Genomic DNA, 20,822 nt, shown 5'->3' with positions numbered 1-20,822 from the left:
CCCCCACATCAACCCTTCCTTTCTTCCTGCATCCAACAAATATAAGATCCCTTATATCTACTTCATGTTATACACCTGCTGCCCTCAAGCACCCACACTGACCCCCAAGTCTGTTCGGTGGAAAGAGAGAACCAGAGAGGTGGGGCTTGGTTGGGGGAGGCCAGTGTATGATCAGAACAGGGAGCCCGTGTGGGGAGGGGGTGACCGTGGTGATGGGTGGGAGACGCTGGGCCACTCACCTGGAAGTCACACGGTGTAGGGGGACCCCCAGGGATAGAGACAGAGATGGCCAGAAACCTGTGGGAAGCTGGAGTCAGGAGGCCCAGGCAGGGGGAGACATAGGAAACTTGAAACCGAGGGGCTGGCTCACCTGTCCACAGCGGCTCCATCTGATTGGCTGAAGCGGGGCCAAGTACCTCTCCCCGCTGAAGGAAGTGCTTCAGGACCAGCCAGAGCCGGCCTTCGTTCAAGGTCTCTATGACAAGGGCCCGGACTGCCCGGTAGTTGGCATAGATGTGGAGGGCAGTGAGGAGGAAGAAGCAGCCAAGGCTTAAGCTGGGGTGACAGAGTGAGGTGGTCAACAGGAGCAGAGGCCCAGCGGGGCGCCTCCTCCCTGCCCTTGGTCCCGGCTTACCTAGGGCAATCTGACACCAGGGGAAGCATCAAGAGGCTGACCAGGAGCCCTGCCAGGCTTACCAGCGTCTCCTGGAAAATGGCAGAGGGGATGGGAGCTGGAGGGCTCCCCTCCAGGCCAGAAAAAATACCCCTGAGTGCCTTTCACCACACCCCTCCCTGCCCCAGACACTCCCTACACTGATAAGGGTGCCTAGGAAATTTTTAACGTTTTTGATGAGTGAGCTGTCATTTAAGATACCAGCTGCTTCTCTGCCCAGGTAGGTGCAATGCCCTTGGAATGCCTGTGGAACATGCCTTCTTTGTTTTGCAAGAGTCAAAGTGTAGCCCTACACTCAGGCAAGTAAATGTCCACAGATTAAAACTACTTTATTTGGTGGTTTAAAAAAAGAAAAAAAGGGAATTCCCTGGCAGTCCTGTGGTTAGGACTCCGCACTTCCACTGCAGGGGGCATGGGTTCGATCCCTGGTCGGGGAACTAAGATCCTGCAAACCATGCAGCGTGGCCAAAACAAACAAAAAACCCCGAAAAACAGAAAAAAAGGTCCATCTGCCCAGTAACCAGCAGATGCTTTTTGCAAAGGGGTCAAGGAACCACCCAGGAAGAAAAGCACAAGATCCAAACTTCCCTTGAGAATCAACATTATCAGACCCTCTGATGGCCCGAGATGGCCCGACTGAGCTTACCCCAGGGGAAAAGACCCCTGGCCACCGCCCCCCAACTCATCATGAGAGAGGAGTCTGGACTGGTGTCCCTGACTACGGGGTTCCGGGGGAGAGTTGGTTCTGGCACAGAGGGGGCCTGAGACTGCAGCTCTTCTTACCCAGTCGTCCTGGCAAAGGGGCGGGCCGTGGAAATAAAGGCTGTGGGTGTGACAGTAAACTGGGGATCAGGGGCCTTGGAGCTCAGGGGCAGAGGGACCTCCCCTCCCCCCAGGTGGGAACAGTCATTTCCAGCAGCCACAGCAACTGGCAGCAAAGCAACAACAGCAGAAAGCAGGGGCTGAGTCTGGGGCTGAGCACGCGTCTCGTTGCCCCACTGATGTTACTGCCTCCGTGAACTGAGGAAGCCCTGGGGCCTTGGAAAATGCATCTGGGGGTGGAAGGGGCTGGGGGTTAGAAAGAGGGCAGGTGAGACAGCAGGCACGGGGCTGGTTGTACTTATTTCCCCTCCCTAACAACCTGTGGAAGTGATAATGGGGAAGAACTCATCCAACCATTTCCGGGGAGAAGGGATGTGTCCAAAGGGACCCAGGGAGACTCAACCATTCGGTGCCTTTTTTCCCCTCATCTGTAGAGTGGCAACAATGAACAGCCCTGCACAAGACCACTGTAAGGATTTAATGAGTTCATCCACATGAAATAGTTGGCACATGGTTAATGTTTAAAAAACATTAGCTTGTGTTAATATTATTGAAAGGAGTTAGTCAATTTTTTTAATGAAATTCTATTTAATAAAACAATATAAGAGAAGGCCAGAAAGTAGGACTGGAGAGAACAGAGGTTTCTAAATTGCTTCAGTGTCAAAAAAACCATCACACTTGTGATCACCCTGGGCCTCACTTTCCCCATCTGTAAAAGAGAGATAATAACAGTATCCACCTTAGAGGGTTGGTGTGAGAGGTAAACGATGCAGTGCACATAGGCACTTAGCACCGGGGTACGGAGGGAGGCGATACCTGAAGGGTTCAGCCTAAGGGTGCCTCCACCTCCACTTCAGGCTCCTTTGGTCAGGTGAGGGCTGGGCCGGAAGGGCTTTGCTAAACTGCCCAGCGGAGGCCTCTGCAGTGACTCCGGCCTCCTCACATGCCAGGCGCTTTAACGTGTGGGGCCTCATGGGGTCAGAATATGCACCTCCCAGGGTGGGGCTCTGCCTAGAGAGGGTGAGGTCCAGGGCAAGGGGTCCCTCTTGGCCTCAAGGGCAGCAGGCAGGGGCTGAGATGACCAGCTCGGACTTGTTGCCGCCAGAGCCCGAGCCCGAGCCCTCACACCGACTACCTATCCTAAGAGTCAGAGCAGGGAGAAGCTACATTTCCTCCCGCCTGTCTCCCACCCCGCCCCGTAGGAGCACTCAGGTGCTTCTCTTCATATGCCCAAATCGTGGCTTGGTCTGATGTCTGCCCCCCTCCGGTACATCCGCGCACCCCCCACCATCCCTCCAATTCTGGCTGCTCACCTGGCTGCCGTCCTTGGCTGACACGTCGGCCATGTTGTTTCTCCGGGCCTGATGCATGGTCAGTGCGGCCCGAGTGGCCCCACCAGCCACGCCCACAATGCACTGGGTTGGGAAAGGGAAGAGTGAAAGTCAGAGTGGCCATAACCTAATGCAACACAGGAGTTTCTGTGGGTGAGCCAAACAAATGGCTCAAACCAGTTTAAGAAAACTGGGCCTCAGGCCACCCCGCAGCAAAACCCTGAATGCCGTCCTTGGTCTCCTGTTCTCACCCCGCATTTCCACTAGGCCCACCTCCCCTGTCTTGCTCCAGGAGAAAACTGAAGGTCTGCCTGTCACACCACCCTGTGGACCCAGCCCCAAGGAAACTCACTTTCTCCCTGCAAGGTGGAGGCCCACAGACCATTCTTAGCCCAGAACCTCCCCAGCCTCCAACTTCTGCTTTGGCTGCACCCTCACCCTTGCAGAGCCAAGTCTGGTTTCCAACTTGGTGCTTACATTCTGCCTGCCTGGAACTAACTCCACTCTCTTCCTGCCCCAGTCGAGGCCTAGCCAAGCCTTCCAGGCCAGTTCCAAACCCACACCAGTGGCCCTGACCTCCTAGGGCTCTCCCTCTGAGATGGGAGAGCTCATCGATTAGGGTCACTGACTTCATTCATGTTTATCAAATCTCTTTTAGATGTCAGATACAGATTTAGGTGCTGTGAGAGACTTCAATACAACCCCTGCCCTCATGAAGCTTATAAATCATCAGATGGTAAACAAATAAACGAGTTGTTACATAGGCAGTGTTTGTTTGAAGGTAAGAGGAACGTGGATCAAAATGAGGCTGGAAATTAGACTCCCAGGAATCTCGAGAGAAAGAACATATATCCACACAAAGACGTATACACAGATGTTCACAGCAGCATTATTCACAAGAGCCAAAAACTAGAACAATCTAAATGTCTAGTGACTGGGGAATGGATAAACATAATGTGGTCAATCCAGACAATGGAATACTATTGAGCAATGAAAGGGAATGATGTACTGACATACGCTATAACATGGATGAACCCCCAAAACATCGGTAAGTGAAAGAAGTTGGAACCAAAAACTGCGTATGATTCCATGTATGTAAAATTACCAGAAAAGGTACATCTGTAGGGAAGGAAGGCAGATCAGCAGTTGCCTGGGGCTGGAGGTGGGAACGGAGATTGACTACGAATGGGCAGAGGGAACTTGGAAATATTCTAAAAATGGGTTGTACAATGCTATACATTTATTAAGAATCACCAAACTGTATACTTATAATGGGTGGATTTTTTCACTTAAAAATTGTGGTAAAAAACATATAACATAAAATTTACCATCTTCCTCGTTTTTAAGTGTACAGCAGTGTTAACTGTATTCGCACTGTTGTGCAAACAACACCACCATCCATCTCCAGAACTCTTTCATCTTGCCAGACTGAACCTATATCCATTAAACACTAATTCCCATTCCCCTCCCCCCAGCCCCTGGCAACCAGCATTCTGCTGCCCGTCTCTGAGAACTTGACTACTCTAGGGACCTCATACAATTAGAATTATACAGTATTTGTCTTTTTGTGACTGGCTAATTTCACTTAACGTGACGTCCTCAAGCCTCATCCATGTTGTAGCATGTGACAGAGTTTCCTTCTTTTTTAAGGGTGAATAATACGAATGGGTGAATTTTATGGTATGTAAATTATGTCTCAATAAAGCTATTTTTTTAAAATTTTAAAAAAAAAATTTTTTTGCAGTACACGGGCCTCTCACTGCCGTGGCCTCTCCCGTTGCGGAGCGCAGGCTCCGGACGCGCAGGCTCAGCGGCCATGGCTCGCGGGCCCAGCCGCTCCGCGGCATGTGAGATCTTCCCGGACCTGGGCACGGGCCCGCGTCCCCTGCATCGGCGGGCGGACTCTCAACCACTGCGCCACCAGGGAAGCCCTAAAGCTATTTTTTAAAAAGGCAAAATTCTGGATGGTGATTCCCTCGAGAGGGGGTAGACACTGGAAGGGGGCATGATGCGGGGGGCGGGTCTGGGAACTGTTACTGTTCTATTTTCGGATCCGGGTGCAGGTAACCTGGGTGGGTTCATGTTATGAAAATTCATTGAGCTGTACTCTAGTGACATGTACCCTCCTCCTGTGTGTTAATCTTCAATGAAAAGTTTCATTAAGAATCCTTATTTATTCCTGTTTTGTAAATAAGTTCATTTGTATCGTTATTTTAGATTCCACATATGGGCGATACCATGTGATATTTGTCTTTCTCTGTCTAACTTGCTTCACTCAGTGTGATAGTCTCTGGGTTCATCCATGTTGCTGCAAATGGCATTATTTCATTCTGGCAGGGGAGGGATAAATTGGGAGACTCGGACTGACATATACACACTACTATATATAAAATAGATAACTGATAAGGACCTACTGTGTAGCACAGGGAACTCAATACTCTGTAATGACCTATATGGGAATAGAATCTAAAAAAGAGTGGAGATATATATATACATATGTATAACTGATTCACTTTGCTGTATGGCAGAAACTAACAACATTGTAAATCAATGATACGCCAATAAAATTTTTTTTAATCCCTAAAAAAAAAAAAAAAAAAAAAAAAACAAAATGAGGCTGGAGTTATGGGCGGGGACCTGATCACATAGAACTTACCAAGCCTTGTAAGGTCTTTATACCAAGAGCAATGGGCACAGGGAAGTGACCTGATTTGATTTCCACTCTGATAAGGACTATGGGGTTGCTCTGAGAAGGACTGAAGAGGGGTGAGAATAGACGCAGGGAGATGACCTAGGAAATAACTGTGCTTTTTCAGCAGCAAGGAATCACCAGGTGACATGGTGATGGAGGCGTGAAAGGACTGGAGAGATTTAAGAGGGCAAATAACAGACGTGAATGGAGGTTTAGCTGAGGGTGACAGGTAAAGGGGGAGGAGATGAAGGCATGGGTGACAACCAGGCTTCTGGTTGGTGCACCTCAGGGATGGAGGTGCTGGAACTCCAGGGAGGGGCGGGAAGGTGGGGAAGGGGAAGTTCATGGTCCTGTTCGAGTCCCTTATTCGACAGATGAAGAGACTGAGGCCCGCAAGGCGGAGCTTAGTGCAGAATTTAGGCAGAGGTCACAATCCTTGGTTTCTCTGTGGTCGCCTGCCCTGGAGGGGGAGGGGGTGCTCACGGCCTTTAGTGCCTGGGCCAGGGAAGCTCAGTGGCCTCCACCACAAAGAACTGTTCCTAAAATCCTAAATATCAGTAGTGCCCAGCAGAGAAACACAAGTGATTCTGAACAGATGGATGGGCCTTTAAGATGGGTCTTACATATCTTCTTAAGACTCTTTACTCTGTGCCAGGTACTTAACCCTGTGGGGAAGACAGGCTGAGCTCTTTACCGAACCTTGCTAGGCCTGTTTCCTCATCTGGATGAGGCCAACTTGAAGGAATCATGAGGGTGAGCAGCATGGCGGAGAAGAGCTTGGATTCAGTCCAATCACCCCTTCAGCCTTGCTCTCCGGTCTGTGCTCTGTCTTGCCACTGGACCTTGACCTGCACTGTTCTTTCTGCTCAGAATGCCCACGCTGTACCTCACCCTCATACTTCAGGACCCAGCTCCAGGGAAGACCTTCCTACATCCCTGGACCGGGCCAGATTCCCTGATGAACCCTCCTGCAGCCCCCTACACTTCTCATCTGGAATACCTATAGCTATCACTTGATAAATATTTAATTATGTGTGGCTTTCTTTCAAAGATGGGAGGGCCCGTATTTTGTGCCGAACATGCAGTAGGCACCCTAAATATTTTAGTGAAAGAATGCAAGGTAGCCAGGGAGCTGGTCCCAAGATGTTGACACTGGACCACCCGTACTCTCTTTCAGCTCAGAGCTCCCTCACCAGTCCCGTGGCTCCAGACACTGCCTTAGACTGACTCTCTGAGGCTCTAGAGGCTGTCTGGCTGGAGGAGGATCAGAATACATGGCTGAGTCCCAGAAGAAACATCTGAACTTCTTCACTCTTCTAGAAATGCCTTGAACACTGGGCCCAGGCTGGGATCCCCTGTGGGCCCCAAGTGAGCCCGCACACAGCACCACCAGGGCAGGCATCTTGGGTCCGGGGTGCCCCAGAGGCGGGTACCTTGGCCAGGTTGCTGATGCAGATGGTCATGGTGAAACAGGTGGGGAACATGGGAGCCATAATCTCGAGGAACATGGCTACATCGTTGAGGATGTCGGCAAAAAGCCTGGGGGAAGGGATAAGAGGTCAGAGGTCAGAGACCTTCATACTAGAAGACTCCCCTCCCCTCAGTTCCAGCCCCTTCTCACCTCCACTGCTTGGCATTACAGTCCATTTTGCTCCTGTGGGGGAGGAGAGGTTGGTTTGCAATTTGGATTTAAGGAGAAAACACAGCCTGTGGGCAGTGCAGGCCATTCCTATGCCTTGGAAAGGTCCGAAGGGCTCAGGAAAACCCACACCCCAGCCAGACATCTGTCCCCACACCCTGTCACTGCTGCCTGAAATGCCACCATTAGCTGGGAGGACCTTCAGTGGTCACTCATATTTTCCCGTTACTAACCCATGAGGCACCAAAGGAAAAAGCTGACTGCCTTGTGGCTGCTCCCCACCCTCGGGTCCTCCTGGGAGAGAGGTCATCCTTGGGGTCCTCTGCCAACTCCCCTCCTCTTCCTTGCTTCATAGAAGGTACCCAGCAAGAAGTCCACATATTCTATAAACAATACATTCAGTGTAAACACTACCCTGCATGTTATAGACAACTAGCCCAGAGAGGGATATGACTTCCCTCGGATCAGATGGGAGTGGGGGGAAAAGGCCGAAAGAGCCAGGCTCTGACATCCAGCCTAGGATATCTCTATTACACGATGCCGCAGATGGTTCCCTCCTCTGCAGGCCGACTGACACCCTGGCCCTTGCACAAACCCCCAGGGACTACTTCTCCAAGATCCCAGTGGCAGGAGATGCTGCAGTCCCCTGCCCAGCTCAGAATTTGCAGCATTAGCCCTGACCCTTAATTTGAAATCTCCTAGAGGGAAAGGGAGCATTCCTGGACGGGGCATGGGACACACATGGGGAACTCCTGATGGAGCGAATATATGGCAAAGGCAGGACTAGAACACGTGGGCCTGGTCTTGGGCTCTGCCTGATGCCACAGAAAGACCACAGGCTTTAGGTTCAAATCCCATCTCACCAGTTACAAGCTGTGTGACTTGGTCTGCTTCACATCTGGAAAAGGTACACATTCAATCCTACTCTACACAGTTATTATAAGGATTGGAGAGGATACACAGAGAGCTGGTGAGGCCCAGTTAGGGTTAGTAATTGCAGTTGGTGTTTACTGAACACTTATTATGTGCTAAGCACTTTACATAGCTCACTGCACCTCACAACCACGACTGATGGCAGATACTCACTCACTCCTGAGGTCACCCAGTAGTGACTCAAGGAGGAAGCAGGCAGCACGACACCCTCAATCCCTTCTAGATAAATGGTGATGTGGATCCCACGTCGGACAGGGATCCTGATAACCTACCCAAGCCCACTCCCCACTCAGCTTAGCAAAGTCCAACCAAGTATCTAAGCCGCCACAGTAGCCTCTGGAGTAAAGGTATTCCTTCTGGGCTAAGCACTGTCCCATCCAAGCTTGTCTTTTAACAAGCCAGCAGAGGATGCTCAGAGCCTGTGGCTCCCTGTGTTTTTCCATGATGGGCAGCAGAGGGGCAAATCGGTGCTCTTGAAGGCAGATCTCATCCTGGCAATGGCTCTGTGGCTTCACTGCTTGGTGACCCCGGGCAAGTCACCTGTACTGGGTACTCACTAAAGACTCCTTAGCTCTGATATACCTGCTAAATCTCCCCGCCCCTGGAGACTGGTAGGAAAGAGGGGGAGCTGAAAATACAGCCAGGGCTGAGAGAGACATGACTCCTGTCTAGGGAGAGTGGCTAGAAGTCTGCAGATCGGGAAGAAAAACTCACCCCATCCACCAGGCAAAGATGATGCGGCCCAGCATGCCAGCTGAATCTGAGGGAGAGAGGCATCGGTAAGGAACAAGCAAGAGCCTTGGGGGCTGTAGGGCCTGGCAGAGCCTGGCACTGAGATGGCTTTCCATCTTGGATCGCTGCCCTTGGAAGCTCAGTCTGGTATAAGTTCTAGACAGACGTAGCTGCATTATGGGGTCAGAAGTGCCTAGACTTAGCAGTCCCTCAGCATGTACCCCAGAGAACTAGGTACCCATGCACACCAAGAGACACGGACCAGGAATATTCTTTGCAGCATTGTTTATAACAGCAAAAAACTGGGAATAATGCAAATGCTCATCAACAGGAGAATGCATAAACAAATTCTGGTACATTTACTCAGGGGCACACTAGACAGCAGTGAAAATCTACTGGACCACAATTACCCACATCGGCATGGATGAATCCTAGTATTATCATCCTGCACGAAAAAGTACGTCATGATGACTACACACAGTACAGTACACTCTTCATAAAGCTCGAGAACGACTGAGACTAAACAATATACTGTTTGGGTATATATATCTATATGGTAAAACTATTTTTATAAAAAGCAGGAAATTCTGTGCGGAAAGTTCAGAGGTTATTGTTGATATTCTAGCTCTTAGGTTGCGCAGTGGGTTCACAGGTGGTCATCAGAGTATAAATAAGTAAAAAGGATCTGAACTGCAGGTTGGTGACAAGCGAGCTGGGAGTGTGGGGCAGAGGGAGAGGCCTCCTCAGACTAGGGAGAGTCACAGAGGTCTCTGGAATCCACTAGGCCTTCACTTGCACAAGTGCTTCTTGGCTACCCACTGCCGTGAGGCCTGGGAGGCACCACAGTGAGCCAGAGTCATGGTTCCAGGCTCAAAAGCCAGTGTAAAAGCAGACAGCAGCCACTACGAAAAACACTGATTTAGACCAAGGGTCAGTTAACGGTGGTCTGTGGGCTTCTTCGCCGTTTTTGTAAATAGTTTTACTGGAACACAGCTGTGCCGTTTGTTTCCAGACTGTCTATGGCTTTTTTCATAACACGACGGCAAAATCAAGTTGCTGCAAGTGAAACTGTACAGCCTGCAAAGTGTAAAATCTTTACAGTCTGGTCCTTTACAGAAAGTTTGCCGACCACTGATTTAGACCCTACCTTATACTGAGAGTAGTACTCATTAAGCCCAGCAGGGGGATCACAAAGAAGGACTGTTCTAGAATCAAACTGAGAAGGCCTCACACTGCGGGCACTGGGAAGGACAGGCAGAGCGGGCAGAGGACCCTTAGCTTGTTTGAGTTTGAGGGAAGGGACCCTTAAGTGGGGGACTGCAAGAAGGAGAACTAGGTTGTGGGTAGGAGGGATGAGAACGTCCCACGACATATAAAGGTGGTGACATGGGCCAGCCTTCCTCATTCTCCTCTTGCCACCGCGGCCATCCTTGGGCATTGACCCCTTCTAGCTAGACATCTTTACCCAGCCTTGGACTTGAAGGAGACCGCTAAGCACTCTGGCAGAAACCTGAAATACCCAAGTCTTCCAATCGTCACAACAATTCTACGAGCTTGAGGGATCATCCCCTTTAGATGAAGCAACTGAAGCTCGAGGATTGATAAACGAAAATGGGGCATTTTCAAGAAAATCTGGATTTACAGCTTTCCGAGAAGAACCTGAAGACACGGCAGCACCAGGCCTGCTTCCCCTTACCGCTCCAGTTGGCTGGGGCTGAGTAGCAGCTGCCTCATTCAGAGGCGTGTGTACAACACATTTCCCATCCGGCCTGCTCGGCTTCTCTATTTCTGTCCCCTCTGTCCATGGAAGTTATACTTCCCAGGGTGGGTTTAGAAGCCTCCTCCCGCTGTCACTCACCCACACTCCTCCTTTCAAGTACTTTTAATTCTACACAAAATTTTCATTGTTCAAGATTTTTGTATTGGATCATTTTAGTGACTCTGAACATGGCAAGGTTACTTTTACGGGGTGAGAGCTCACAGGGCCAAACTATTTTTCTTCCCTCCGACTGCACAGTCTTTGCCAATCAGGTATGTATGTCCTTCACACAAGAAAGGGGCCTACTCTATCTTTCATCGGAGGCGGTCGGCAGGGCCCTTGTCAGAATCTGGAGGTTGGCAATAGGATGCAGTGACATACATCCTCCCTATTAGCTGAAAGTCAACACTGTCCACTAGACCAGGAAACTTAATTCCCACCTGCTCCTCCCTGCCTCACTTACAACTGTCCATGCTGTAAGATCTCAAAATTTTGAGTCCTAGTTAAGGGATCAACTGTCCATAAATTGTACTTGGCTCCACTCTGAAATCCTAACTGGCCAAAGAGTGGGTGGTTAAGAGTGGGACACAGGAGTCAGTGGGCCTGGGTCCAAATCCTGGCCCTATGTGACCTTAGGCAAGTTACTAAACCTCTCTGTGCCTCAGCTTCCCCCTCTGAAAAAGGTACTCATAAAGGCATCTACCTAATATGGCTGCCGCAGAGATTAAGTTACATATTACACATCAAAACGCCTGGCATACACTCAGCTGGCAAAATATTGGCTGCTAGTAGTATCACTATTGCTAGTTATGACAATTAACATCATGTTCTATTAAGAGATCTGTAAGTAAAAGTGACCACATCAAAAAATTCCAAGGGAGTTTCTTATATAAAGCTCCGCATACAAATTTCCCATGTTTGATGGAAACAAGTTTGTAATATCCTTTCTAGTTAAGGGGGTTTCCTTTAATATCAACAACAGGCTTTAAAGTAAGAGGATATTTTTCCACATCTTAAAATGGTCTTATTTTTTTCTTAATAACTTGCCTGAGCTGAAGACATACATAAGCAACATGTTGGTGATAAGGCTAGGATGCTTAGAAATGACATGGAACTACTGACCCAAGCTCCCACTGCATTCCAAACAATTAACCAATAGGAGAGGAATGGAAAAGATCCAAATTAAGCACAGTGCGGTGGTATGAAAATGTACTCTGGAACTAAACCTCCTGGGTTCACATCCGTGACCCTGGGCAAGTTACCGTTCTGTGCCCCAGTTTTCCCATCTGTAAAATGGAGATAATGACAATACCTGTCTCAGAACTATTGTGGAGACTGAGTCAGGACATTTAAAGACCGGTACACAGTAAGTACTGTTCAGGAACTATTATTATTAAAAGAAGAGACAACTAGGACAAGAGGCACAGATCACCACCACTTCTCCACTGATATGCAGTCTCAGAGAAAGAGCTTCTTTCCAGCAGTGACTCACATTTGGACAGTATGCTCGTCTTCATGGTAAGGGTATAAGCAGGAGCCTCCAGATTCTCCAAAAGGTCCACGGAGGCTCACCAGAGCTGTGGCCAGGTGATGCCAGGTGCAGAATGAGCCTTACCTTGGGTCTGATTTAAACCTCCACTGGGAACAACAGTGAAAGACAAAGGATGGTGGAGCCATTGGCCCTCCTGATGTGGGCAGTTTCCCTTTTCTTCTCTACTTCACTCTCTAAGTAGCACGGTACCAAACTGTATCTTTTTTCCCCCCTTTAGTGGTTTTTCAAAAAGCGGTACACATTCAACAGACAGTTACTATAGTTATTATTCATAGCATCATCTAGTATCCCAGAGGATATAAAACGCCTTTCATCCTTCCCCAAACCTCCTCTCTGCCACTCAGGACCTATTACAAAACTGTTTCTGTCTAGAATTAACTAATTTCCCACACCCAAGGCAGTTGGCAGTTTTATTCAAAAACCAAACTCTTAGGCAGTCCTCCACAGATTAGGAGTAAACGGGAGGGGACGGTTTACTTAGGGATCTGGGCTCCAGATGATTAAGGGACACTGCACAGTACGTATGGGGAACGGAGTGCAGCTACCAAGGCTAGTGGGTGGGATGAGGGTGTTCCCGCCATGGGTTACTAGTCAGTCGTCAATAAAGCCAATACAAATCTTTAAAATTTACTCAGTTGAATTTTGTTTTTTAACGAGGTACAAGGCACTCTTCTAGGAAGTGGGGAGGCTTGGCTCCCGGATCTAATCAGACAGGAATGCATAAATAAACATACTCATCAGAGCCCAGAGCTAGGTGCCAAAACACTGGGAGAAGGGGAAAGGAGGGGCTGGGCTTCCCAGCCGAAGGAAAAAGTGGACAGAGAAATGGCAGAGCTGAGAGGAGCGATCGGTGAGACTCCAGGGGTCCAGCTCACCTTTCACGAGCCAGGTGGCCGTGGCAGCTGAAACAGAGGCTTTTGCGTTCCCTACCCCTATGCCCAGCAAGACTGCGTGGGTGGCCAGGGAACCCGAGAGGCTGGAAGCAAAGGCCTGGAGAAGAAAAGAAGTGGGGTGAGGAGTGGGCGCAGGAGCATGGAGGTCTAAGACCTGTTATCAGCTCTCCTGGGTGTGTGGCCTGGGACGTGTCACAGCTCGGCTCTGGGCCTCAGTGTCCAGTCTGTAAACGGGGAGGGAGAGGTGGCGCGCGGTCTCCCCTGCCCCGGCTACATGTCGCTCCCTTCCCCAGTCGGCCGGGCTGACCTGCACGGAATCCCACAGCTGGTAGGGCAGATAGTCCGGGCTGACGCTATCGGGGAAGCCCTGAGGCAGGAAGACAGCCAGGAGCCGGGAAAGAGGTGGGACGGCCGTCCCGGGAGCCACCCTTTCGCCCCCATCTCTTCCTCCGGGTTTCGTTGTGAAGGCCCCAGAGAACCCCCACCAGCGCCGCCCCCAGGCCTCCCACTGCAGGCTCCCGTCGGCGGCGGCGGCGCGGCAGCCCCGGGCCGTCCCGGAGCCGAACTGCTCGGTGCACAGTGGGGCCTCACTCCTGGCGACATATGCCATCCTGAATTCCTCCCTTTAGTTCCGCGGGCAGAGAAACGTGGCCGGAAGACGCGTCCTGCTCGGCTACGGCAGCTGCAGAGGGGCATTATTCCTTCGCGAAAGGGCCTCCTTCCTCCGCGTACTCTTCCAGACAGTCCAGGAACCAGATGGTTCCTTTCCGACCTCCCCGGCCCGCCTCGACCCCTCGGGGCTGGTCCCGGTCCTGGTTCTTTGTAGCATCTTGTCTGGGGCCGCGGGAGCCCTTTGGCCCGCCAAGCCCTGAAGGTACCTGTTTTGCTGTGACCCCCGACTTACAGTTATGGGGAGAAGGGAAGAGGGCGTCCCTAGGGAATCGTGTTGAGACCCGGTGCGGCCACAGAATTTTTCGCTGTGTGGCTTTGGGCAGCTCAGTGTCCCTCTCTGGTTCTCGGGTGGCTTCTTTGCTGTGAGGCCAGGGCCTGTATTTTACTCCTTTCCCGGGTACCCAACACATAGTAGGTGCGTAAAAGAGATAATATTTATGAATGAATGCATGCATGATGAGAAGTTGGACCAGATGATCCCTGAGGCCCTGTAAAGCTTCCCTTTTTGTTTGTTTGTGTTTTTTGGGGGGTTTTGTTTTCCTTCTGGGCGTCTCTGGCCCTCCACTAGAAATTTTCAGCCCTTCAGCCTTTCCTGACTGGAAGAGTATTATTTCTGAAAGGATCCTAAGAACTTTTGAGGAGCAAGGAAATCAAGGGATTGTAGTGAATAGTATCAGCAAATAGGAGAAATAGACAAGAAGTTCTTCTGTGTTTATTGGGGGAGAGGGTCTATGAAATTGGGGGGGACGTCTAAAGACAGTGTTTCCCTCCAAACTCACCTCTTTTTCTCTTTCCCTCTCTTCTCTCCCTTTCTCCTTCCCATCTAGTGCAATGTACTGCCTTCAAAATAGAAATTTGCTAAAAGCGTTCTCTTTTCTTCAGAAAATGAAATATCCTGGTTCCTTAGCCCAGCATTCTTGGACCCTCACAGTTTGATTCCCTGCTTGAAACTTCTGATTCTCCCTATCATCTTTCTCTTGGACCTCAGCCTGGAATGCTCTTCCGCCTCACCTCACCTTACCTAAAAGCTAGACAGAGTCTCTGAGGCTGAGGTAGACCCAGGACATTTGATTTTTTGTTTGTTTGTGTGGTTCCTGTGAGAGTGAAAAATTGAAGGGATACAAACGTGTAATATTTTAAATGTTAGCTTCTCTGGGTATATTGAACTGAGACTAACCTCCAGGAATGAATTCCACCAGAGGGCTTTAGTTTGGGTGCAGGTTCTGTCACTTAGTATATGTGAGACCTTGGGCAAGTTTCTCACCACTCTGTCCTTCAGTTTCCTCACCTGTACAAGGGGAATAATACTAGTACCTACCATATAGGGTTGGGATGAGGATTAAATGAGTCGTATGTGTAAAGCTCTTAAACTATGTTTGGTACATAGTGCATGCTATTTAAGTGTTGACCATTATTTGGAGTTAATGTCAAGTATTCAAATGTGAGGCCCTTTGCTCCACAGGGCCCTCATGACCAGCACTACTCTATGAAATATTGTCCAAACCAGGATTTTTTTTTTTGGCTGCACGGCGCGACTTGCGGGATCTTAGTTCCCAGACCAGGGATTGATTGAACCCGGCGCCATGGCAGTGAAAGCACCGAGTCCTAACCACTGGACCGCCAGGGAATTCCCCAAATCAGGATTTTTGAGAGTGTCTTTAAAGGAGGCACCGTTAATAATCACATCGGGCTAACAGACTGGAGCCATCCTGGGCAAACTGAGAAATACGGTCACACTATTTAGCAACCCTCTAGGCTTTACTGACCATCTTTGTCCACATTGACCTCTCCCTGCTCAGAGACCATGGCAACCCTTGTTCACTGTAGAACTTATTTAACGCTTAGCATATGCTTTCTGGAGCCAGTTTGTACTTGCTTTTATTAGGTATCTAAGTCCTGTCTTCCCAAGTGGACTGTAAGTGCCTGACAAGGACTCATACACTTCTTTGCAACCCCAGGGTTCAGATCAGTGGCTTGACAAAGAGATGAAGGATGCTTCCTCTTCCCCCACCCCCTGAGACCTCTTGGCAGCCTGCATTCAGCAGTATAGTAAGCACCAGGCAGAACACTCCAAGCTGCTCATCTCCTTGACTTTATCCTCACTGATCTCCCCACTTCCACAACTACCCGCTTATGGTCTACTCCCTACACAGCTTAAAACTCCCCGGCTCAAAACCTTTCAGCAGCTTCCTGTTACTTTTATGGAAGAGGATTGCAATATTCTCCTCCAAACCCTTCAATGACTTTCCTTCATATTTGAAAATAAAACATGAACTTCTTGTCATGGCCCATGAAGCTCTGTAGATTGGGCCCTGCTCCATCTTTCAGACTTCACCCCTTACGGTTCATCCTCTCACTCCCCCCACTAGAACATAAGCTCCCAGAGAAGAGGAACTTTGTCTTTGGCACTGATGCATTCCCAGGGCCTGGCACAAGGCAGGTGCCAAATACCTATTTGTGGAATGAATGAATTTATTTTCTCAATAACCCTCATAGGTATTATTTCATTCCTCCTTTAAACAGAGAAACTGGGGTTTGCATGTGTGAAGTGACTTCGACAAGGTGACAGAGCTGAAAAGTGGCAAAAGCATTCATTCTCCTATTCATGCAACAGATACTTAGTGAGAAGCTGCTACTCTTCTAGGCCCTGAGGCAGGTGTCCAATTTGAGGCTAATGGTTTCAGAACTATACCATCTTGTTTCTTTCTTTTTTATTTTGTATTCTTGTTAAGTATTATAAAAATAATGGAAGGATACATTCTCACTGTAAAATAATTCAAACAATAATATAGATGGAGAAGGTCAAATTCTCCCTTGACATTTATCCCTCTTTCCATTTTTCAACAAATACCAGTCAATGCCCAGAAGTAAACATTATTTACCATGAGAGAGAGAGAGAGACAGAGACAGAGAGAGAAATATAATTTTACATTTAATCCCCTCTCCCATACTCGCAGCCTGAGGTAGCCTGCTGTAATTATAGTTCATTTAACATTGTCTTTGAGATCTTTTCCTATCAGCACATATGTAGCTACCTCATTTATTTTAATAGTTGCATGTCATGCCATGGTGTGAATGTGCCATAGTTTCTATAAAGATTCCCCATATTGCTTTTTTCATTATTACAAATAGGTATGATAAATTCCTTGTACAGGCCTTTCTGTACACTGAATATGAATATTTCTTTAAAATGAGTCAAAAGCAGAATTGTTGGGCTGAAGGGTATGTGTATTTTAATTTGAACAAGTATTGTCAAACTATCTCTCTAAAAAGCTTTACCAATTTACACTCCTACTAACAGTATATAAGAATGCTTGTCATAGTCAAGATATGTATTGCCATTATCTAAAAAAGTTCTCTTGGGCACCTGTGCATTTTAATGTCCACTCTTGTATTTTGATCGCAGATAACCCCTAATGTGCTTTCTGGTCACTATAGATTATGTTTGCTTCTTCTAGAATTTCATAGAAATGGAATTATACTGTATATGGTCTTTCATGCTTAGCTTCTTTTGCTCAGCATAATGATTTTGAGATTCTTCCATGTTGTCATGAGTACCATTAGTCTGTTTCTTTTTTTTGTGTGTGTGGTACGCGGGCCTCTCACCGTTGTGGCCTCTCCCATTGCGGAGCACAGGCTCCGGACGCGCAGGCTCCGCAGCCATGGCTCACGGGCCCAGCCGCTCCGCGGCATGTAGGATCTTCCCGGACTGGGGCACGAACCTGTGTCCCCTGCATCGGCAAGCGGACTCTCAACCACTGCGCCATCAGGGAAGCCCAGTCTGTTTCTTTTTATTGCTGAGTAGTATTCCATTGTATGAATATACCACAGTTTGTATATGCACTCACTGGTTATTGGACATTTGGGTTGTTTCCAGTTTTGGGTTATTATAAATAAAGCTGCTATGAACATTTGCATTTGCATGTAAGTATTTTTGTAGACGTGTATGGACTCCACCTAGGAGTGGAATTGCCAGGTCATGTGGTAAGTGTATGTTGAACTTTATGAGAACTTGCCAAATTGTTTTTTCAGACATTTCATTTTACCCTCCCACTGGCAATGTATGAGATTTCTAGTTGTCCTATATCCTTACCAACACTTAATCAGTCTTTTTAACTTGTAGGAGCTGTAGTGGGTATGTAGTGGTATCACATTATAGCTTTCATCTGCATTTTCCTGATGAATAATAATGTTGAACATCTCTTCATGTGCTTATTGGCTATTTGTATATCTTCTTTGTGAAGTGCCAGTTCCAATCTTTTGGCCATTTAAAAAAACTGGGTTGTCTTATTATTGAACTATCAAGAGTTTGTTTTAAATTCTGTATACATTTTTTTAAAGGGCTTCAAATGCTTGGCTTTTAAAATTATTATTTATTTATTTATTTTATTTTTGGCTGTGTTGGGTCTTCATTTCTGTGCGAGAGCTTTTCTCTAGTTGTGGCAGGCGGGGGGCCACTCTTCATTGCAGTGCGCGGGCCTCTCGCTATCGCGGCCTCTCTTGTTGCGGAGCACAGGCTCCAGACGCGCAGGCTCAGTAGCTGCGGCTCACGGGCCTAGTTGCTCCGCGGCATATAGGATCTTCCCAGACCAGGGCTCGAACCCCTGTCCCCTGCATTAGCAGGCAGATTCTCAACCACTGTGCCACCAGGGAAGCCCTGTATACATTTTCTTTTTTGGTCAGGTCGTATTGCAATTATTTCTCCTAGTGGTAACACATACTTTCTACCCTAAATAAATGAAAACATGTTTACACAAAAATCTGTACACAAATATTTATAGCAGCTCTATTCATACTTGCCAATAACTGCAAACAATCCAGATGTCCTCCAGTGGGTCAATGAATAAACAAACTGTAGTGCATCCATACGATGCACGCTTAGCAATGGAAAGGAACAACCCACTGCTACTTGAAATGACTTGGATGGAGCTTAAGGGCATTATTCTGAGTGAAAGAAGCCAGTCTCAAAGGTTAGATGTTGTATGACTCCATCATAAGACATCCTCAAAAACACTGAACTGTAGTGATGGGGAACAGATCAGTGGTCGGCAGGATTTAGGGATGAGACTACAAAGGGGTAGCACGAAGGAGTTTTGGGGCAATGGAAATGTTCTGTATCCTGATTGTGGTAGTAGTTACATGAATCTACTTATTAAAATCCAAACGTCGTACACCAAAAGAACGTTAATTTGCTGTGTATTAATTAAGATAATGCTATAAACAAAAAAGCAGAGCAACAAGCCATGAGTGTATAGGTGCCTATGAAAACTGGTTTTTGAATGGAGGAAGATGGGACAGGAAATACACACATCTTGAATTGCTGGTTACTTTGTCGGGGGAAGGAGCAAAAATGATCCACTTATCAGTGTGAATTTTTATAATGTTTCACTTATTTCAGTTATTATATGGTGATTTTGAAATTTGAAAAAATCTATTAAAAATGGAAAACATTAGGAAAATATTTAAAAAAAAGAAAAGAAGTATTTTTGCTTTGTGAAGTACCCGATGATATGTTAGAGAATAAGACACGTGTGTCTCCATTCCTGTGGAACTCAGCCTAGTAGAGTCCAGTCCCCCCCATATTACCAAAGGCTCATCTGCAAAATATGACTGTTATTGGAATTTGCCTAACAAGAGTTTTCATAAGAATAAATACTTATTCTTCTTATTTTTTTGGCCACGCCATGTGGCTTGCAGGATCTCAGTTTCCTGACCAGGGATTGAACCCAGGTCATGGCAGTGAAAGCCCTGAATCCTAACCACTAGGCCACCAGGGAACTCCCAAGAATAAATACCTTAATACTTGCTTGAAACAGTGGCTGGCACAAATGATGACTGTAAATGTTAGCTGCTATTAACATATCACCTATGAATTGGGAGAATAATTGCCACCACTTGTTAGGATGATTTTAAAAGTGCCTTTCTCGTAACAGGGCATCTAACAGTTACTGTTAGTTTCATTAGCGTTTGGAGCCTGGATCCTGGGATGTGGGGGAGAGGGCATGGCTCTATCCCTGGTTTGGTTTTCTGGGTCTCCCCGCTTATCTCTTCTCTTGGCTTTGCTATCTTTCTAATTTCAGGGAAGCCTCTCCCTCCTTCCCCTCCCCTGGTTGGCCTATCACCCTCCCTCAGGACCTAAATGCAGGGCGTTTCCCTCTTTGGCTGACACTGGACTCCTTGTCTACATCTAGCTTGGCACAGAGGGACATCCAGACCCTGAAAAGTGTGGGTGAGACGTCTATACATAGCACTGTTGGACCTGACAGTGAGCCAACCTGGGGGGAAATGGGATCTCAGAGCAGGGCACGGTTTGAAAGGTGGTGGAGGGGAGGTGACCCTGCAGGGCCCCAGGGATGCTTAAGGGGAGTGAGGAGATTGGCGGAAATACCCTGGGAGAAAAAGATACTTAAATTCCATCTCTTTCTCTAATCAGGCAGATGGCCCTTCTTCAAACCAATAAGGATCTCATTGCTACAGGAATGAAGGAATTTAACATTCTGCTAAATCAGCAGGTAAGTCTGGTGCTCTGTTTCAGAGGACAGGCCTGGAGCGTTGGGAGGTGGGCGAGGACAGAGAAGGGAGAATAATCTGGAGCTGGGAGGGTAATGGTTGAGTTGATGGAAACAACTAGAGACAGGTAATACAAATCAGAGAAAAGAGGATGTCAGAGTTTGTGGTTATCCCTGAATCACATGGCCGAGCGTGGTCTCCCTTGCCAAATCCTGACCTCCCCTATACCAATCCCACCCCCCCACCTCCAGGTCTTCTCTGGTCCTGTTGTCCCTGAAGAAGACATGGTGACTGTGGTGAATGACTGGGTGAACTTCTACATCAGCTATTATAGGCAGCAGATGGTGGGTGAGCAGCAAGAGCAGGACAAGGCTGTGCAGGAGCTTCGGCAAGAGCTGAATACTCTGTCTGCCTCTTTCCTGGACAAATACAGGAACTTCCTGAAGTCCTTGTGAGCGCCCGATCGCAGGCTGCCTTCCTCCTAGCCGGGAGACCCAGGCTTGTCTGAGACCCTTAAATGCTGCCTCTGTGTCTTCAAGGCCTCAGGCTCTGCCCCTTCATGGTATTATTGCACCCTGACACCTCAATAAAGACCAGTACTGGTTTTGGTGGTT

At 48.1% G+C, this 20,822-nt stretch overlaps 2 protein-coding genes across 6 annotated transcripts in view; one reads left to right on the top strand and one right to left on the bottom strand.

Annotated features, from left to right (window-relative positions):
* The window catches only part of RUSF1 (RUS family member 1), a 17,462-nt gene extending 3,800 nt beyond the window's left edge, over positions 1-13,662 (bottom strand). The window contains exons 1-9 of one of the 2 annotated variants that reach the window (XM_089895849.1): positions 13,334-13,662; positions 13,009-13,123; positions 8,805-8,850; positions 7,140-7,172; positions 6,952-7,057; positions 2,809-2,910; positions 635-705; positions 371-555; positions 240-297 (exon numbers count right to left, since the gene is read on the bottom strand). In XM_089895849.1, coding sequence (XP_089751975.1) covers positions 240-297; positions 371-555; positions 635-705; positions 2,809-2,910; positions 6,952-7,057; positions 7,140-7,172; positions 8,805-8,850; positions 13,009-13,123; positions 13,334-13,636 — 1,019 coding nt within the window. In that variant the 5' untranslated portion in view covers positions 13,637-13,662. The remainder of the gene's footprint in view (positions 1-239; positions 298-370; positions 556-634; positions 706-2,808; positions 2,911-6,951; positions 7,058-7,139; positions 7,173-8,804; positions 8,851-13,008; positions 13,124-13,333) is intronic. The other variant, XM_022588196.3, reaches the window with a different exon arrangement.
* On the top strand, positions 12,965-20,822 carry AHSP (alpha hemoglobin stabilizing protein). Of its 4 annotated transcripts, none has more exons than XM_022588202.3 (3): positions 12,965-12,983; positions 20,132-20,210; positions 20,460-20,822. In XM_022588202.3, the coding sequence occupies exons 2-3, from the start codon at positions 20,136-20,138 to the stop codon at positions 20,661-20,663; spliced, it is 279 nt and encodes a 92-aa protein (XP_022443910.1). In that variant the 5' UTR covers positions 12,965-12,983; positions 20,132-20,135; the 3' UTR covers positions 20,664-20,822. The 4 variants fall into 4 exon arrangements, with proteins under 4 accessions (XP_022443910.1, XP_022443909.1, XP_022443907.1 ...); XM_022588201.2 differs by lacking the exon at positions 12,965-12,983 and adding an exon at positions 19,905-19,923; XM_022588199.2 differs by lacking the exon at positions 12,965-12,983 and adding an exon at positions 19,909-19,927.

Source organism: Delphinapterus leucas, chromosome 15 (genome assembly GCF_059928025.1).
Source record: "Delphinapterus leucas isolate spDelLeu-1000000601 "Yukka" chromosome 15, BTC_Dleu_Yukka2, whole genome shotgun sequence".
In the NCBI taxonomy this organism is placed as follows: Eukaryota; Metazoa; Chordata; class Mammalia; order Artiodactyla; family Monodontidae; genus Delphinapterus; species Delphinapterus leucas.
The sequence above is the reverse complement of the archived record's forward strand: the minus strand, read 5'-3'. Positions and strand labels throughout refer to the sequence as shown.

What these genes read in the sequence shown, in the direction of transcription:
- AHSP (XM_022588202.3), top strand. Translation starts at nt 20,136, where the DNA reads ATGGCCCTTCTTCAAACCAATAAGGATCTCATTGCTACAGGAATGAAG. An exon ending in ACATTCTGCTAAATCAGCAG is followed by an intron (nt 20,211 to 20,459) that starts GTAAGTCTGGTG and finishes CCCCACCTCCAG; the next exon opens with GTCTTCTCTGGTCCTGTTGT.